The following is a 13,951-nucleotide window of genomic DNA, read 5'->3' on the forward strand; positions in this document are numbered from 1 at the left end:
TCCAAGCTCTACTCCGATTGATGGGTTGAATCAGACTCCAGCACCCTCCCCTCCGCTCCATTTGGCCTTGGGAAGACTGAACCCACCTCCGCCCCTCTTGAGGGTCAGGGGGCAATCCAGCAGCAGCCCCCCGCCCAAGCCGGAACCGGAGACTGCTGCGGGGTTGCAGGCTGCAGAGCTCGGCTGGGCTCTATCTCCGGATCCGTCCACCTGCCGGCGTTCCTTTACCCGGCGACAAACGGCGTCACCCCGCTCGATTTTCTGATTGGTCGCCGAGCGGGGGCGGCCCACCTCCCACTTCCCTCCCCCGCGCCAGCCCGACGGCTGAGGCTAAATTACCCCGCGGGACACAAGTCGCTTCCACTTTCAGTCTGGGCGACTCTGCGCGACTCTCTGCATGGCTGTTCAAGGCAACGGAGCGGGGGCCTCGGTGGGGCTGGCGCGGCTGCTGGCGCTAATGCTCCTGGCCCAGGCTGAACTCGGGAGAGGTAAGGGCGCGCGGGGGGTTCCTGGGACTAGAGGGAGGGGAAGAGAAGTTTGACCCTCGGGGGTGCGGGGGGTCGGTGGGAAGGAAAAGAAGCCGAGGCTGTAACTTTCCCCCCTCCCTCCCTCCCTCCCTCGGAAAAAGAGCAGGTGAATCCCTTTGAGCCTTTCAAGAAGAAAGATTTGGACGGCCATCGGTCAGAAAAGGGGTAGGGTCCTCCCGCTCGGGGGGCGCGGGGGTTGGACAAGATGACCTCCAGGGTCCCTTCCAACTCTGAGGATCCGTTATCGGCTATCTCTGCACACTCCCCGACTTTTCCCCCTCCCGTTTTCCGAGTTCGCAAAAGTCGTGGGGCGGGACGGGAAACGATTTTCTCCGCGCCCCTCCACCCCCCACCCCCCGCGCCCACGATCCGTGGAAAAGTTAGCGGGTGGGTAAGTGGAGTGGAATTCACACGGCCGGCTATTCTAAGAAAGGTGTGTGTGTGTGTGTGTGTGTGTGTGTGTTTCCGTGGCTTCCTGTGCCAACTGCAAGCAACTGGGGGGAGGGAAGAACCAGGCAAGCGGGACAGATTCACGGAGTCGGAAAGGGGCCTTGGAGGTCATCTAGTCCAGCCCGCCCCCCGCCCACCTCCCACCCCTGCCCCTAACCCCATTTCTGACCCTCAGTTCTCTTGCCTCGTGCGAATCTAGGCCTTCGGGTGGCGGGCAGGCCCGCGGCGCGTTCAAGGCCCGTTGGCACGCCAACCCCGGGAAAAGGCCCTCTTCTCCGAGTTGGGCAAAGTTTTCCGTGGGAACGCAGCCACCTCCCGAGGGCTGGGGAGAAAAGAAAACAAAACAATCAAAAATAAAATAAAATAAAATTCCACCCCGGCCCCCTTCGCCCTCCCTAAGCGAGAAGAACACGATCCGTCCGGGATCCAGCCTGGGCGCAAAGAGAGATCCAAGCCTGGGGTCCCTTTTCTTGGGCAGCTGCTGAACGTTTTGACCAGCCGACGCCCCCGCGCCGCGCCCGCGGGCCTCGGGGTGGGGGTGGAGGGGCGGGTTGCTGTCGGGGGAAGCAGTCAAGGGGAGGAGTCAACCCCCCTCACCCCGAGGTGGGACGATACTTCTGCCAGCAAGTCCTCCGGGTGGCGCCGCCACCGCCCCGCCCGCTCCCTCCCTCCCTCGCTCAGCAGGCAGATTAACAGAGTTGGAAGGGACCTTGTAGGTCATCTAGCCCATCCCCACCTCCCACCCCGCCCAAGCAGGAAACCCTGCCTGCACCATTTCTGCCCAATCTCTTCTTTAAAAAAAAAAAAAAAAGCTTTATTGAGTTTTTTTTCCATTTATACATAATAAACCAATACTTATTCAACAGTGCTGTGACGTTATATATACGTTTATGTCTCCTGTCTAAACTTACAATACGCAATACTTTCATGCCCTCGTAGCTATTATAAACATTATTTATTTACATGTTCTATTCTTATATGTATGGTCAATCCAAATATACCATGTTTCCCATATTGAGTTGTATTCCATGTCTGCCTTCCCTTTTGGTTCCATAGTTAATTTGTCCTTTTCCACCCACTCTAACTTTTTTTTTTTTTTTTAAATTATTATTAAGCCTTCAGGTGCTGGGGAGCTTTTCTTCCAGTACTGATCAAAAGAAATGTCTCTTCTTGAAAGCTTCCAGGGATGAAGCTGCCATAACTTCTGAAGGCAACTTCTGTTCCATGGGTTGATTGTTCTCACTGTCAGAAAAATTCTCCTTATTTCCCGGTTGAATCTCTCCTCGTTCAGTTTCCATCCATTATTCCTTGTCTGGCCTTGGGGGGCGGGCTTTGGAAAATAGCTTGACCCCTTCCTCCTTTTGGGGCAGCCCTTCAAATATTGGAATATCCTGCTTTCCTGTCTCCCCTGGTCCTTCTCTTCCCTAGACTAGCCAGGCCCAGTTCCTGCAACCTATGTTTTAGTCTCCAATCCCCTAATCATCCTGGTTGCTCTTCTCTGCACTTTTTCTACAGCAGGGGCCTTCAAACTTGACACCTTCAAGACTTGTGGACTTCAGCTCCCAGAATTCCTCCTCCAGTTCACGTTAGCTGAGGAATTCTGGGAGTTGAAGTCCACAAGTACTTAAAGTTGCCAAATTTGGAGACCCCTGTTCTAGAGTAAGGGTCGCCAACCAGGAGAAAATTTGGGTGGTCCGCATAGAAACGTCACCCCAAAAGCAGCCCCCCCCAAGCAATCCTGTGGCCGTGCATCACTTGCATTGCGAACAACACGAGATAGTGAGGGGAGGGAGGAAAGGGCAAAGGGGGAGGGGGAACTTGCCTGGCCACTGGGTTGCTTCTTTCCGCTTCTTTCTTCTTCTGCTTTTGGCTGCACGCAAGGAAAACAGCAAAAGTCCTTCTTTCTCTCCCCCATACTCTGCCAGAAATGAGTCTTTGGGACCCTGCAAGGCCTCCTGCTCCAAGAGGCTGCGCGGGCACAACAAGTCTCACCAAGATTCATTCATGGCGGAGTTTGGGGGAGAGAAAAAAAAAAAGGCTTCTGCTGCTTCTGCTGTTTTCCTTGCATGAAGCCAAAAGTTTCTCCCTCTTTCTCTTTCTCCCCCTGAGAAACGGAGTTGGAGATGGTATCCTGTGATCCCAAATAAAGAAGGGTAGATCGGTAGGAAAATGAGGTGGGGAATTTTCCTGCAGACTTTTTTTTTTTTTTTCGAGATTTTCCCAGGGTCTCTGGTCCGTGGGATTTAAAATTATGAGATTGGGGGTCCCTGAGGCCCAAAAGGTTGGCGACTCCTCTTCTAGAATCTACCCAAGACCCCTTCTCCCTCCCACCCCCTTTTTTTCATGGGGTGGGGGTGGGGTAGACTGTGGCCCTATGGGAGGCATGCCGACCCCTTCCGGTGGACTCAACGGCTGGAGAGACCTTAGATTTGACTTAGATTAACAGAGTTGGAAGGGACCTTGTAGGTCATCTAGTCCAACCCCTCCCCCGCCCAATCAGGAGACCCTATACCAGGGATCCCCAAACTTGGCAACTTTAAGACTTGTGGACTTCAACTCCCAGAATTCTCCAGCCAACTATGCCTGCTTTTTTCTCTCTCTTAATCTTTAACATTTGCTAGACCAATACTCGAATACAGTTCATCAGTCTGGAACCCACATTACGTATCTGATATTAGCACAATTGAGAAAGTCCAGAAATATTTCACAAGAAGAGTTCTCCACTCCTCTACTCGTTGTAGAATACCTTATGCCACCAGACTTGAAATTCTAGAACTAGAAAACCTTGAATTACGCCGTCTTCGGTCTGATTTAAGCATGGTATATAAAATCATACATTGCAATGTCCTACCTGTCAATGAATACTTCAGCTTCAACCATAACAACACAAGAGCACACAATAGATACAAACTCAAAGTAAACCGCACCAAACTTGATTGCAGGAAATACGACTTCAGCAATAGAGTGGTCAATGTCTGGAATCCTCTACCCGACTCTGTAGTTTCTTCCCCAAACCCCAAAAACTTTAACCTTAGACTGTCTACTATTGACCTCACCCCTTTCCTAAGAGGTCTGTAGGGGGCGTGCATAAGCGCACCAACGTGCCTACCATCCCTGTCCTATTGTTTCTCTTATTCTTCTTTTATTTTTCTTATATGTACCCATTTCATGTATTCACAACTATGTATACACTTATACTTATTATCTTGTAAACAATTGGCAAATCAAATAAATAAATAAAATAAATAAATCTCTTAAGAGAGATTGCAGAGGAAGGAATTACCAGAGAGTCAACTATGCTGGCTGGAGAATTCTGGGAGTTGAAGTCCACAAGTCTTAAAAGTTGCCAAGTTGGGAGACCTCTGATCTATGAGGAGGGAGGGAGGGCTCCTCTCTTGACCATTTCTGATCGCTCGCTCCCTCCCTCCCTCCCTCCCTCCTGTTTCCAGCCCAGGAAGTCACTGACCCTGGCGTGGAGATCTTGTCCCAGGTGGCTTTTGTCCAGAAGACGCGCCTGAACACCAGCACCAGCTCTGAGTTCATGTTCGAGTTCAACGACGATGAGATTTTCCACGTGGACCTGGAGCAGAGGGAGACCATCTGGCGCCTGCCCGAGTTCGGGCGCTTCACCAGCTTCCAAGCCGAGGGAGCCCAAGGGAACATCGCTGTCTTGCAGACCAACTTGGACATCCTGATGAAGAGATCCAACTTCACGCCCGCCACTAATGGTGAGAGGGACAGGGGTTTTGTTTTGTTTTCTCTTCTATCTCTCTCTTCTCTTCCTTCCTCCTTGTCCCCCGCATTCCTGGGAGGGGAGTTTAAAAAAGTCAAAACGGGGGACACGACTCTGGAGTTGTGGAAGCTTTCCTTTCTCAGGAGGAGCTGCCTGCCTTCTGGGCTCTTTCAACCCCCTCCCTCCCACTCTCTTGCTGCTCCCCCTGGATGAGCCCCCTTGAAATGCGGAGGATATTTGGGGAGAGGGAAGGTTGCACCAGATGGATCTCCGGAAGATGCTTCCCCATGAACGCAACTGATGAAGGCAGGGGGTGGGGGGTGAGGGGATTCAGCCTCTTCGTTTTGCCCTCCGTGTAACTCTCTCTTCTCTCTCTCTCGCTCTTCTCTCTTTCCTTTCTCACTCTCTTTCCCCTTCTCTCTTCTCTCTCTCTCTATTCTCTTTCCTCTTCTCTCTCTCTCTTCTCTCTTTCCTCTCTCACTCTCTCTCCCCTTCTCTTTTCTCTCTCTTTCTATTCTCTCTTTCCTCTCTCACTCTCTCTTTTCTCTCTCTTCTCTCTTTCCTTTCTAACTCTCTCTCCCCTTCTCTCTCCTCTCTCTTTCTATTCTCTCTTTCCTCTCTCACCCTCTCCTCTCTCTCTTCTCTCTTTCCTCTCCCACTCTCTCCCCCTTCTCTCTCCTCTCTCTTTCTATTCTCTCTTTCCTCTCTCCCTCTCCCCCTTTCTCTTCTCTCTTTCCTCTCTCACTCTCTCCCCTTCTCTCTCCTCTCTCTTTCTATTCTCTCTTTCCTCTCTCACCCTCTCCTCTCTCTCTTCTCTCTTTCCTTTCTCACTCTCTCTTTTCTCTCTCTTCTCTCTCTCTCTCTCTCTTCCCTCTTTCACTCTCTCTCCCCTTCTCTCTCTTCTCTCTCTTTCAACTCTTTCCCCTCTCTCTTCTCTCTTTCCTCTCTCACTCTCTCTCCCCTTCTCTCTCCTCTCTCTTTCTATTCTCTCTTTCCTCTCTCACCCTCTCCTCTCTCTCTTCTCTCTTTCCCTTCTCACTCTCTCTTTTCTCTCTCTTCTCTCTCTCTTCTCTCTTCCCTCTTTCACTCTCTCTCCCCTTCTCTCTCTTCTCTCTCTTTCAACTCTTTCCCCTCTCTCTTCTCTCTTTCCGCTCTCACTCTCTCTCCCCTTCTCTCTCCTCTCTCTTTCTATTCTCTCTTTCCTCTCTCACCCTCTCCTCTCTCTCTTCTCTCTTTCCTTTCTCACTCTCTCTTTCTCTCTCTTCTCTCTCTCTTCTCTCTTCCCTCTTTCACTCTCTCTCCCCTTCTCTCTCTTCTCTCTCTTTCAACTCTTTCCCCTCTCTCTTCTCTCTTTCCGGTCTCACTCTCTCACTCTCTCTCCTCAGTCTCCTCTCTCTCATTTGTCTCTCCTCTCTCCTCTCTCTCTTTTATCTTGTCTGTCTTCTCTGTTGCTGTCTCTCCTCTCTCCCTCTCTCCCTCTCTTTCTCCCCCTTTCTCCCCCTCTCCCCCTCTACCTCTCTCTCTCTCCTCCCTCTCTCTCTCCCCCCTCTCTCCCCTACAATTGCTGTATTGCATTCCACCCTTTTTATGCTGGTTTATGACCTTAATCGAGATTTGACCGACTGCTTCGTTTCTGCCCTTCCCCCCTCTTGCTTGCCTACATTATTCTTAACAGGGGAGGTGGGAGGAAGAGGGAGATACTTTCAAACAAAACCGCAACCAACTTGTGAGGCATTTCCTCAAGCATCCTTCCTCCTCTTGACCATCGGAAGCAGCCAGAAATAATCTTGGAGGGAAAGAAGGGTGGCATTAAAAAAATATATATATTAATCTCTTGATGCCATGTAGGGACCCTCTGGCCTGATGTGGTCTAGGGCAGTGATCCCCAACCTTTTTTACACCGCGGCCCGGTATCCCCAACCTTTTTTATGGCGCGGCCCAGTACCGACATCATCTGGGCGCCGCCATCTTGTTTTGATGAAAAAGTGCTTCCGGTGAGCTTTCTACCCGGAAAAGCTCACCGGAAGCACTTTTTCATCAAAACAAGATGGCGGCGCCCAGCAAGCTCAGCGGCCCGGTAGGACTTGTTCCATGGACCGGTACCAGTCCATGGACCGGTGGTTGGGGACCCCTGGTCTAGGGTCTCCTGTTTGAGCAGGGGCTTGAACCAGAAGATCACCTATTTCCAGTTCTATTCTGATCGATCGATCGATTGATTGGCCTGGTCCAAACCCCAGTCTTCTCTCTCCCTGCCCCTAACCGTTCACGGGGCCAAGAAGTGGACTTCTGATCCCAGCCAGATGTCCTTCAGACTTCTCCTTGAGGACCTTCCCGTCGTTGAAGGATGGTCTTTTTCCTCCAAGGGTTGTAGGAAGTCAAAGTAACCCCCCTCCACCCAATCCCAACTGAAGCCCTCTCCTCTCGCCCCCCCGCAGTGCCTCCAAAATTGATGCTGTACCCAGAGAAGGCGGCGGAGATGGGGGAGCCCAACATACTGATCTGCATGGCGGACAACTTCTCTCCGCCGGTGCTGAAAATGGCCTGGTTCAAGAACGGCCAGCGGGTGACCGAAGGGGTGCAGACCACGGATTACTACCCCAAGAAGGACCACGCCTTCCGCCGGTTCTCCTACCTGCCCTTCATCCCAAACATGGATGACGACTACATGTGCCAGGTGGAACATTGGGGCCTCACGGAGCCCCTGGGCAAGATTTGGGGTAAGCAGAACATGGGGGTGGGAGAGCAAACTTTTGGGTCAGGGGTCCCATGTATCTAAGCCAATTTGAAAAGGGGAGGGTGTCCCCTTGGAAAACCTCACTCCCAAGATTGCCTTCCTCGCGCCCGTCTGCCCCACAGTTGCCCACACACAGAGTGACCATCCAGATGTTCCAGGTGGGGCTTCAGGTGCTCCCAATAGATGGGAGATTCTCTCTCTCTCTCTCTCTCTCTCACACACACACACACACACACACCTTAAAGAGGCAGCAAAGAGGGACAAAGGTAGGAGAGGCCTGGGGTCAAATCCTATTGAGGATCTTTGGTCTGAAGGAGAGAAGGATAACAGATAACAGATGATCAGAGTTGGAAGGGACCTTGTAGGTCATCTAGTCCAACCCCCCGCCCAAGCGAGAGACCCTACACCATTTCTGGCAAATGGCAGTCCAATGTCTTCTTGAAAGTCTCAAGGGATGGCGCTCCCACAACTTCCGAGGGCGACTTCTGTTCCATTGTTTGATTGTTCTCACTGTCAGAAAATTTTTCCTTATTTCCCGGTTGAATCTCTCCTTGTTCAGTTTCCATCCATTATTCCTTGTCTGGCCTTCAGGTGCTTTGGAGAATAGCTTGAGCCCCTCCTCCTCCTCTCTGTGGCAGCCCTTCAAATATTGGAAGATGCTATCCTGTCTCCCCTGGTCCTTCTCTTCCCTAGACTAGCCAGGCCCAGTTCCTGTAACCTTTCTTCGTATCTTTCAGTCTCCAGTCCCCTAATCATCCTGGTTGCTCTTCTCTGCACTTTTTCTAGAGTCTCAACCTCTTTTTTATAGTGTGGTGACCAAAACTGGATGCAGTACTCTAGGTGTGGCATTACTAAGGCTTCATAGAGTGATATTAGTACTTCCCTTGATTTTGATTGTATCCCTCTGTTAATGCAACTGAGGATTGCAATAGCTTTTTTGGCTGCTGCTGCACAACATCGGCTCCTATTTAGCTGGTTGTCCACTAAGACTCCAAGATCCCTCTCACGGTTCCTGCTATTCAGCCTGGTTTTACTCAGTCTGTATGTGTGCTTTTGGTCTTTCTTGCCTAAGTAAGGAAGGGGAGGGGAGGTAGGGTGGCATCTTCCCACAGGGGCAGGGGTCCTTCAGGGTGGTGGACGTGGGGAAGGGGACGTTCTCCAGGTACGGTAGAAGCCATGGGTGGCAACTCCACAGGGTGAGATGCAAACTTGAACGAAAAGAGGAATTTCCTGGTGGGGAAAGTGATGAAACAGGGGAACTACCTGCCACTTGAAGCCATGGGGGGTGGGGAGTGGAGAGGGAGGTCCCTCACTGGAGGGTTTCAAGAAGGGGCTGGTCAACCATTTGTCTGGGAAAGTTTGAAGGTTCCTGCTCTGACCCCCAAAGTCCCTTGCAGCCTTAGGCTACCGTGGCTTGCCGAAATTGGATTTGTGCTGACTGCCAGCCCCTCCCTCCCCATCCCCGAACAAACGCTCACTGTGGGAAACTCCCAGGGAATTCCTGCAGCCGCCTGCTGGGTAGGACATGCTCCCGCCAGATGGCAGCCTCCCCCCCCCACCTTGTCCCTTTTTTCCTCCCCTTCCCTTAGACGACAATATGCCAGAGCCCCTCCCGGAGACGGTGGAGAATGTGGTGTGTGCGGTGGGCCTGGCGTTCGGCCTTGTGGGCATTGTGACTGGCACCATCCTGATGATCAAGAGCCGGAAGATGGGAGAGGCCAACTATCGCCGAGGACGCCTGTGAGTTCCCAGACCCTCCAGTTTTGCATTGGGGGGGGGAAGGGCAAGGGAGGGGGGAATCCACCAGGTTGGCATCAATGTGGCGGGGAGGGAATTCACAGCAGGGCCCAGATCCCAGGCTCAGCTAGGAAGCGTGTGTGTGTGTGTGTGTGTGTGTGTGTCTGTGTCTCTCTGTGTGTGTGTGTGTGTGTGTGTGTGTTTGTGTGTGTTTAGATATCTGGATTGCAAAACCCTGGGGAGCCACTAGGGGGCAGCCAGTGGGAGTCTCTGTTCCGCCCCTGAGTGGCCATCTTAGGCTTTGCATGAGGGAGATTTTTTTTTTCATGAGTGTGGTGTGTGAAACGTTGGGTCTCTTTCTCCGGACTCTGTTGCTTCTTCAACAAATCGCAATTTCTTTGTGTGTGTGTTTAAAAAAACAAACAAACATGGTCAATTTGAAGTCTGAAGAGGGGGGGGGGGGGGGGGGGGGAGGGGGGGGGGGGGGGGGGGGGGGGGGGGGGGGGGGGGGGGGGGGGGGGGGGGGGGGGAGGGGGTGGGGGCAGATCCCCGCATCTCCACGTCACTGAAACAGTCTAATGGAATGGCAGAGCTGATAGGATGAGTCCCAGCTGCATCGCAGCAGTTTACCAGAACGTGATTGTACACAATCACAAACTGCTTCCAGGATGCCGGCTCTGGATTTTGCCTTCTGGTTGACTCCTGAAGCCTTTTCCAAGAATAGATATAGCCACAAGGCAGTGGAGGTTTGCAACCAGAGTTTCCCTTCTCCTAGAACAGTGGTCGCCACCTGGTGGGCTGTGGCCTACTGGTGGTCCGTAAGAAAATTGTGGTGGCCCACAGAGAAATGTCAGAGCACCCCTAAAGCAATTAATCCAGGCTGCGCAGGAACAAGGCTGCACCACTTACACAGCCCATGGGAACACAAGGCTTGCGTCGCTTGCATTGCAAACAACACGAGATAGTGAGGGGAGGGGGAAAGGGCGGGGGGAGCTTGCCTGGCCCCCAGGCTGCTTCCTTCTGCTTCTTTCTTCTTCTGCTTTTGGCCGCATGCAAGAAAGCAGCAAAGTCTTTCTCTCCCCAAACTCCGCCAGGAGAGAAGAAAGACTTCTGCTGCTTTCCTTGCATGAAGCCAAAAGTCTCTCTCTCCCTCCTCTCTCTCTCTCTCCTCCTGAAAACGGAGCTGGAAATGCCAGTATCCTGCGATCTCAAATAAAGAACGATCGATCGGTAGGAAAAATGGGGTGGGGAATTTTCCTGCGGACTTTTTGGGATTTCCCAAGGTCTCTTTTGGGAAAATCCCCCAAAAAGTCTGCAAAAAAATCCCCACCCCGTTTTTCCTACCAATATAAAAATACCCCCACACCTCTTCCCCTGAGAACTAGCGGTCCACGGGATTTAAAATTATGAGTTTGGTGATCCCTGAGGTCCAAAAGGTTGGCGACCCCTGGTCTAGAAGATGGTTCTACCGTTTTATCTGTGTTTGGGGCATAAAGCCTTCTTCTGCCTTCAAAACTGTTGACCATCTTCTCCTGTAACCCTGGAAAGGGTGCTACCAGCCTGGTCAGCTAGAGCAAGGTTTTTAAGGAGGTATTACTCCTCTGGCACTCATCCTCACTCCTGGATGCCCAGCTTGGCTCCTTTTGCAGTATCCATTATTTTCCAATTATCACTTTCTGACCATTTCACTCTACCGCAGAGATCAGGCATAGCATTATACATCAGGTCTTTCTCTCCAGTGGCTCCGCCACCCAGAATTCTCACCCCCTTTCTTTCTTTTCTTCCTTCCAGGTAAAAAACCCCATAGACCAGGGGTCCTCAAACTTAGCGACTTCGTGCTATGAAACCAGTAAGTGCCGTTTTCCCGTGTTGTTTCAATGCCGTATGCCCCAAAGCTTGGAACTGTCCTCTCCATAGAGCACGAGGCCTAGGGGTAATGTAGAGGTTTATGGAGGATACACTGTTATCCAAGCAGCAGATCCCATCTCCACGTCAACTGAAACAGTCTATTTGGAATGCGCAGAGCTGATAGAGAGGAGCCCTGAGCTGCAAAACATTCGCAGCAGTTTACTAGTGGAAAACGTGAACTTGTACACAATCACAAACTGCTTCTCTGGATGCCGGCCCCACCCTTTCTGATCCGCTGCGTGGGTTTATTCGGGATCCCTTCGTCCGTTGGGGAAGGCAGGGCGGGCGATCCCTCTTCAATGACACACACATACACACACACACACACACACACCCATCTTGCTCTGTCAGAGACCTCCCTTCAGGCAACCTCTGACTGCCCCCCACTATTACAGCCGCGACCCCGACCCCAGGCCCGGAGCCTGCTTGCTCCCATTGAATAGAACGTCAAAGCCTGCTTGCGTAGACAAAGGCAGAGGTCCCTACCCCCTTTTTCAGGACCCTGGACAGTGATTTAGCCATTTCCCTTGTGCTCCTTGTCGAATTAGTAAGTTTCCCCTTAGTGCTTCCTTCTGCACAATACACACCCCCTCAAAAAAAAATTTCTGTCCTGCAAAATCAGCTCCTTAATATATTTTTTTGCAGAATCGGAACGCTTCAAGGCTGGCTAATAATGCTTCTTCTTTCTAATAAAGATATTACTCAGCTATGCGTGTCTGTTCCTGTCCCTTTTTTTTTGCTTTTAGAAAGGGAAGCGATGCTGATTGTGGTTTGTAGGTTGGCGGGGGTGGGGTGGGGGGAGGAAGGGAGGAGGGAGGGTCAGAGGAGCCTGAAAGCCGTCGATTTCGTGGTGGCAAAAGAATCTCTTCTGCGGATGTTTCAAAGGGGATATGAAATCGGAACAAAACGTTTTCCCTTTCGGGGCTCGTCGGTGAAAAACTTTGAAAAAAAATATCGTGATTTTTAGAACAGAATAGAATAACAGAGTTGGAAGGTACCTTGGAGGTCTTCTAGTCCAACCCCCTGCTCCGACAAGAAACCCTACATCACTTCAGACCAGCGGTTGCCAACCGGTGGGCGCAGCCCACTGGTGGGCCGTGAGAAATTTTTGGTGAGCCGCAGAAAAATCTCACTCCCAGAGCACCCCCAAAAGCAATTAATCCAGGCTATGCAGAAACACAAGGCTGCGCTGCCCACATGGCCCACGGGAACCCTCCCCGCCCACTCACTCCTTACCCAGCAAACTTGCCTGTTAAATTGCTATTTTTTCTTTTCCTGACCATCAGCCGTTCTGCTGTGCCAGGAGATTTAGATTAGCTAGGAAGCAGGAAATGGCTGGATTTCTTGCTTTCTAGCTAGTCTTTAGAACTTTGGCTCTGCTTTTAAGCACAGCCGAACCTCCTTTAGGACTGAAGGTTCTATTATTCAGTGCAGACTCACGGCAAGCAAATTTTATGTGACTGACTGAGCTAGCTGATGGCAGATAGATAGATCACTGAATGATTCTGTGAGCAACTCAATCTGCCTGCCTGCTTTGCCTGATTTTGGGCATTTGCTCTTTTTTATATAAAAAAATTCAATATTCACATACATGGTGTTGTGAGTTAATTTTGTGAGTTTGCTTGCAAGCAAATTTTATGTGACAGACTGAGCTAGCCAATGGCAGATAGATAGATCTCTGAATGAATCTGTGATTCTGTGAGCAACTCAATCTGCCTGCCTGCTTTGCCTGCTTTTGGGTAAAAGTTGCTCTTTTTGTATAAAAAAGTTGCATATTTATATAAATATTTAAATACAAGCCATGCCCAGCCAGTCACATGACCACCAAGCCACACCCACAAATTAGGCCATGCCCACAGAACCACTTAGTGGTCCCTGGGCTTTAAAATTATGAGTTTGGTGGTTCCTGAGGTCCAAAAGATTGGCAACAAATGGTCATCCAATCTCTTCTTAAAAATTTCCAGTGTTGGAGCATTTATAACTTCTGGAGGCAATTTGTGCTATTATACAGGTAGTCCTCGGCATGTGACCACAACTGAGCCCAAAATGTATGTTGAGAAATTCTTTAAGTGGGTTTTGCCACATTTTATGACTTTTCTGGTCACGTTTGTTAGCTGAATCACTGCAGTCATTAAATTAGTAATACGGTTGTTAAGTGAATCTGGCTTTCCCCAGTGAGTTTGCATGTGTTCTGACCCAAACCTTGTTCCAAGGAAGCAAACACAAAACAGAGGTAACAGCAAAACCTTTTAATGATTCTTTACGAATTCTATTCCTTCCCGGTTAAAAGGCTGTTTCAAACTAATTGCCTCTGATAAGAACGAGCCTTTCCAAGGTGGTGCAAGGCTACCAAGAGCACTAGATAAAGTTACTAAGAAATATTTCAAACGCAAAGAGTCTCTAAACACCAATCAAGATATTCTGAATGTCCACAAGGCTTGAGTGCAAAAACTTCTTTGCTTCCTGCAAAGAACTCCGGTTTCTCAGCTGGCTTTTATCTCATAAGGGAGGGGCCATTACTTTGCAGCCTTACTCCTGAGTCACCCATGCTGCTGCAGCTGCTCTTTCCTTTGAGCAGCCCTGCGTGCACACGCGCTGGGCACAGGCTCCTCGGGGCCTCTTCATCACTGCTGCCATCCTCCACAATGTCCGAAGGCAGCATTCCACTCTCCGATAGTCCTGGTCCCATCCCTGCATCACATGCAGGCCCCTCATCTGAGTCCTCGCTCTCCGAGACCTCAGCCGTCCACACCTGCAGCCAGCGAACCACAACAGCATGTCAGAAGGCTGCAAAAAATCACATGACCCTGGGACGTTGCAACCGTCATAAATGGGAATCAGTTGTCAAGCAACCGAATATAA

At 50.8% G+C, this 13,951-nt stretch overlaps 1 protein-coding gene across 1 annotated transcript; it reads left to right on the forward strand.

The window, feature by feature from the left end:
- The first annotated feature begins 335 nt into the window (after nt 1–335).
- Nucleotides 336–9,188, forward strand: LOC113429688 (HLA class II histocompatibility antigen, DR alpha chain). The gene is made up of 4 exons (XM_087953542.1): nt 336–488; nt 4,427–4,705; nt 7,146–7,427; nt 9,034–9,188. Exons 1-4 carry the CDS (start codon nt 398–400, stop codon nt 9,186–9,188), a joined length of 807 nt encoding a protein of 268 aa, XP_087809668.1. The 5' UTR covers nt 336–397.
- The last annotated feature ends 4,763 nt before the right edge of the window (nt 9,189–13,951 follow it).

This window comes from Notechis scutatus, chromosome 2 (assembly GCF_049901735.1).
Source record: "Notechis scutatus isolate UNSWTSFEM ecotype Mainland chromosome 2, rNotScu1.2, whole genome shotgun sequence".
Lineage (NCBI taxonomy): Eukaryota > Metazoa > Chordata > Lepidosauria > Squamata > Elapidae > Notechis > Notechis scutatus.

Coding starts and splice junctions, on each gene's coding strand:
- LOC113429688 (XM_087953542.1), top strand. CDS start 398: ATGGCTGTTCAAGGCAACGGAGCGGGGGCCTCGGTGGGGCTGGCGCGG. Junction 489..4,426: donor CCAGGCTGAACTCGGGAGAG/GTAAGGGCGCGC, acceptor TCCTGTTTCCAG/CCCAGGAAGTCACTGACCCT. Junction 4,706..7,145: donor CTTCACGCCCGCCACTAATG/GTGAGAGGGACA, acceptor GCCCCCCCGCAG/TGCCTCCAAAATTGATGCTG.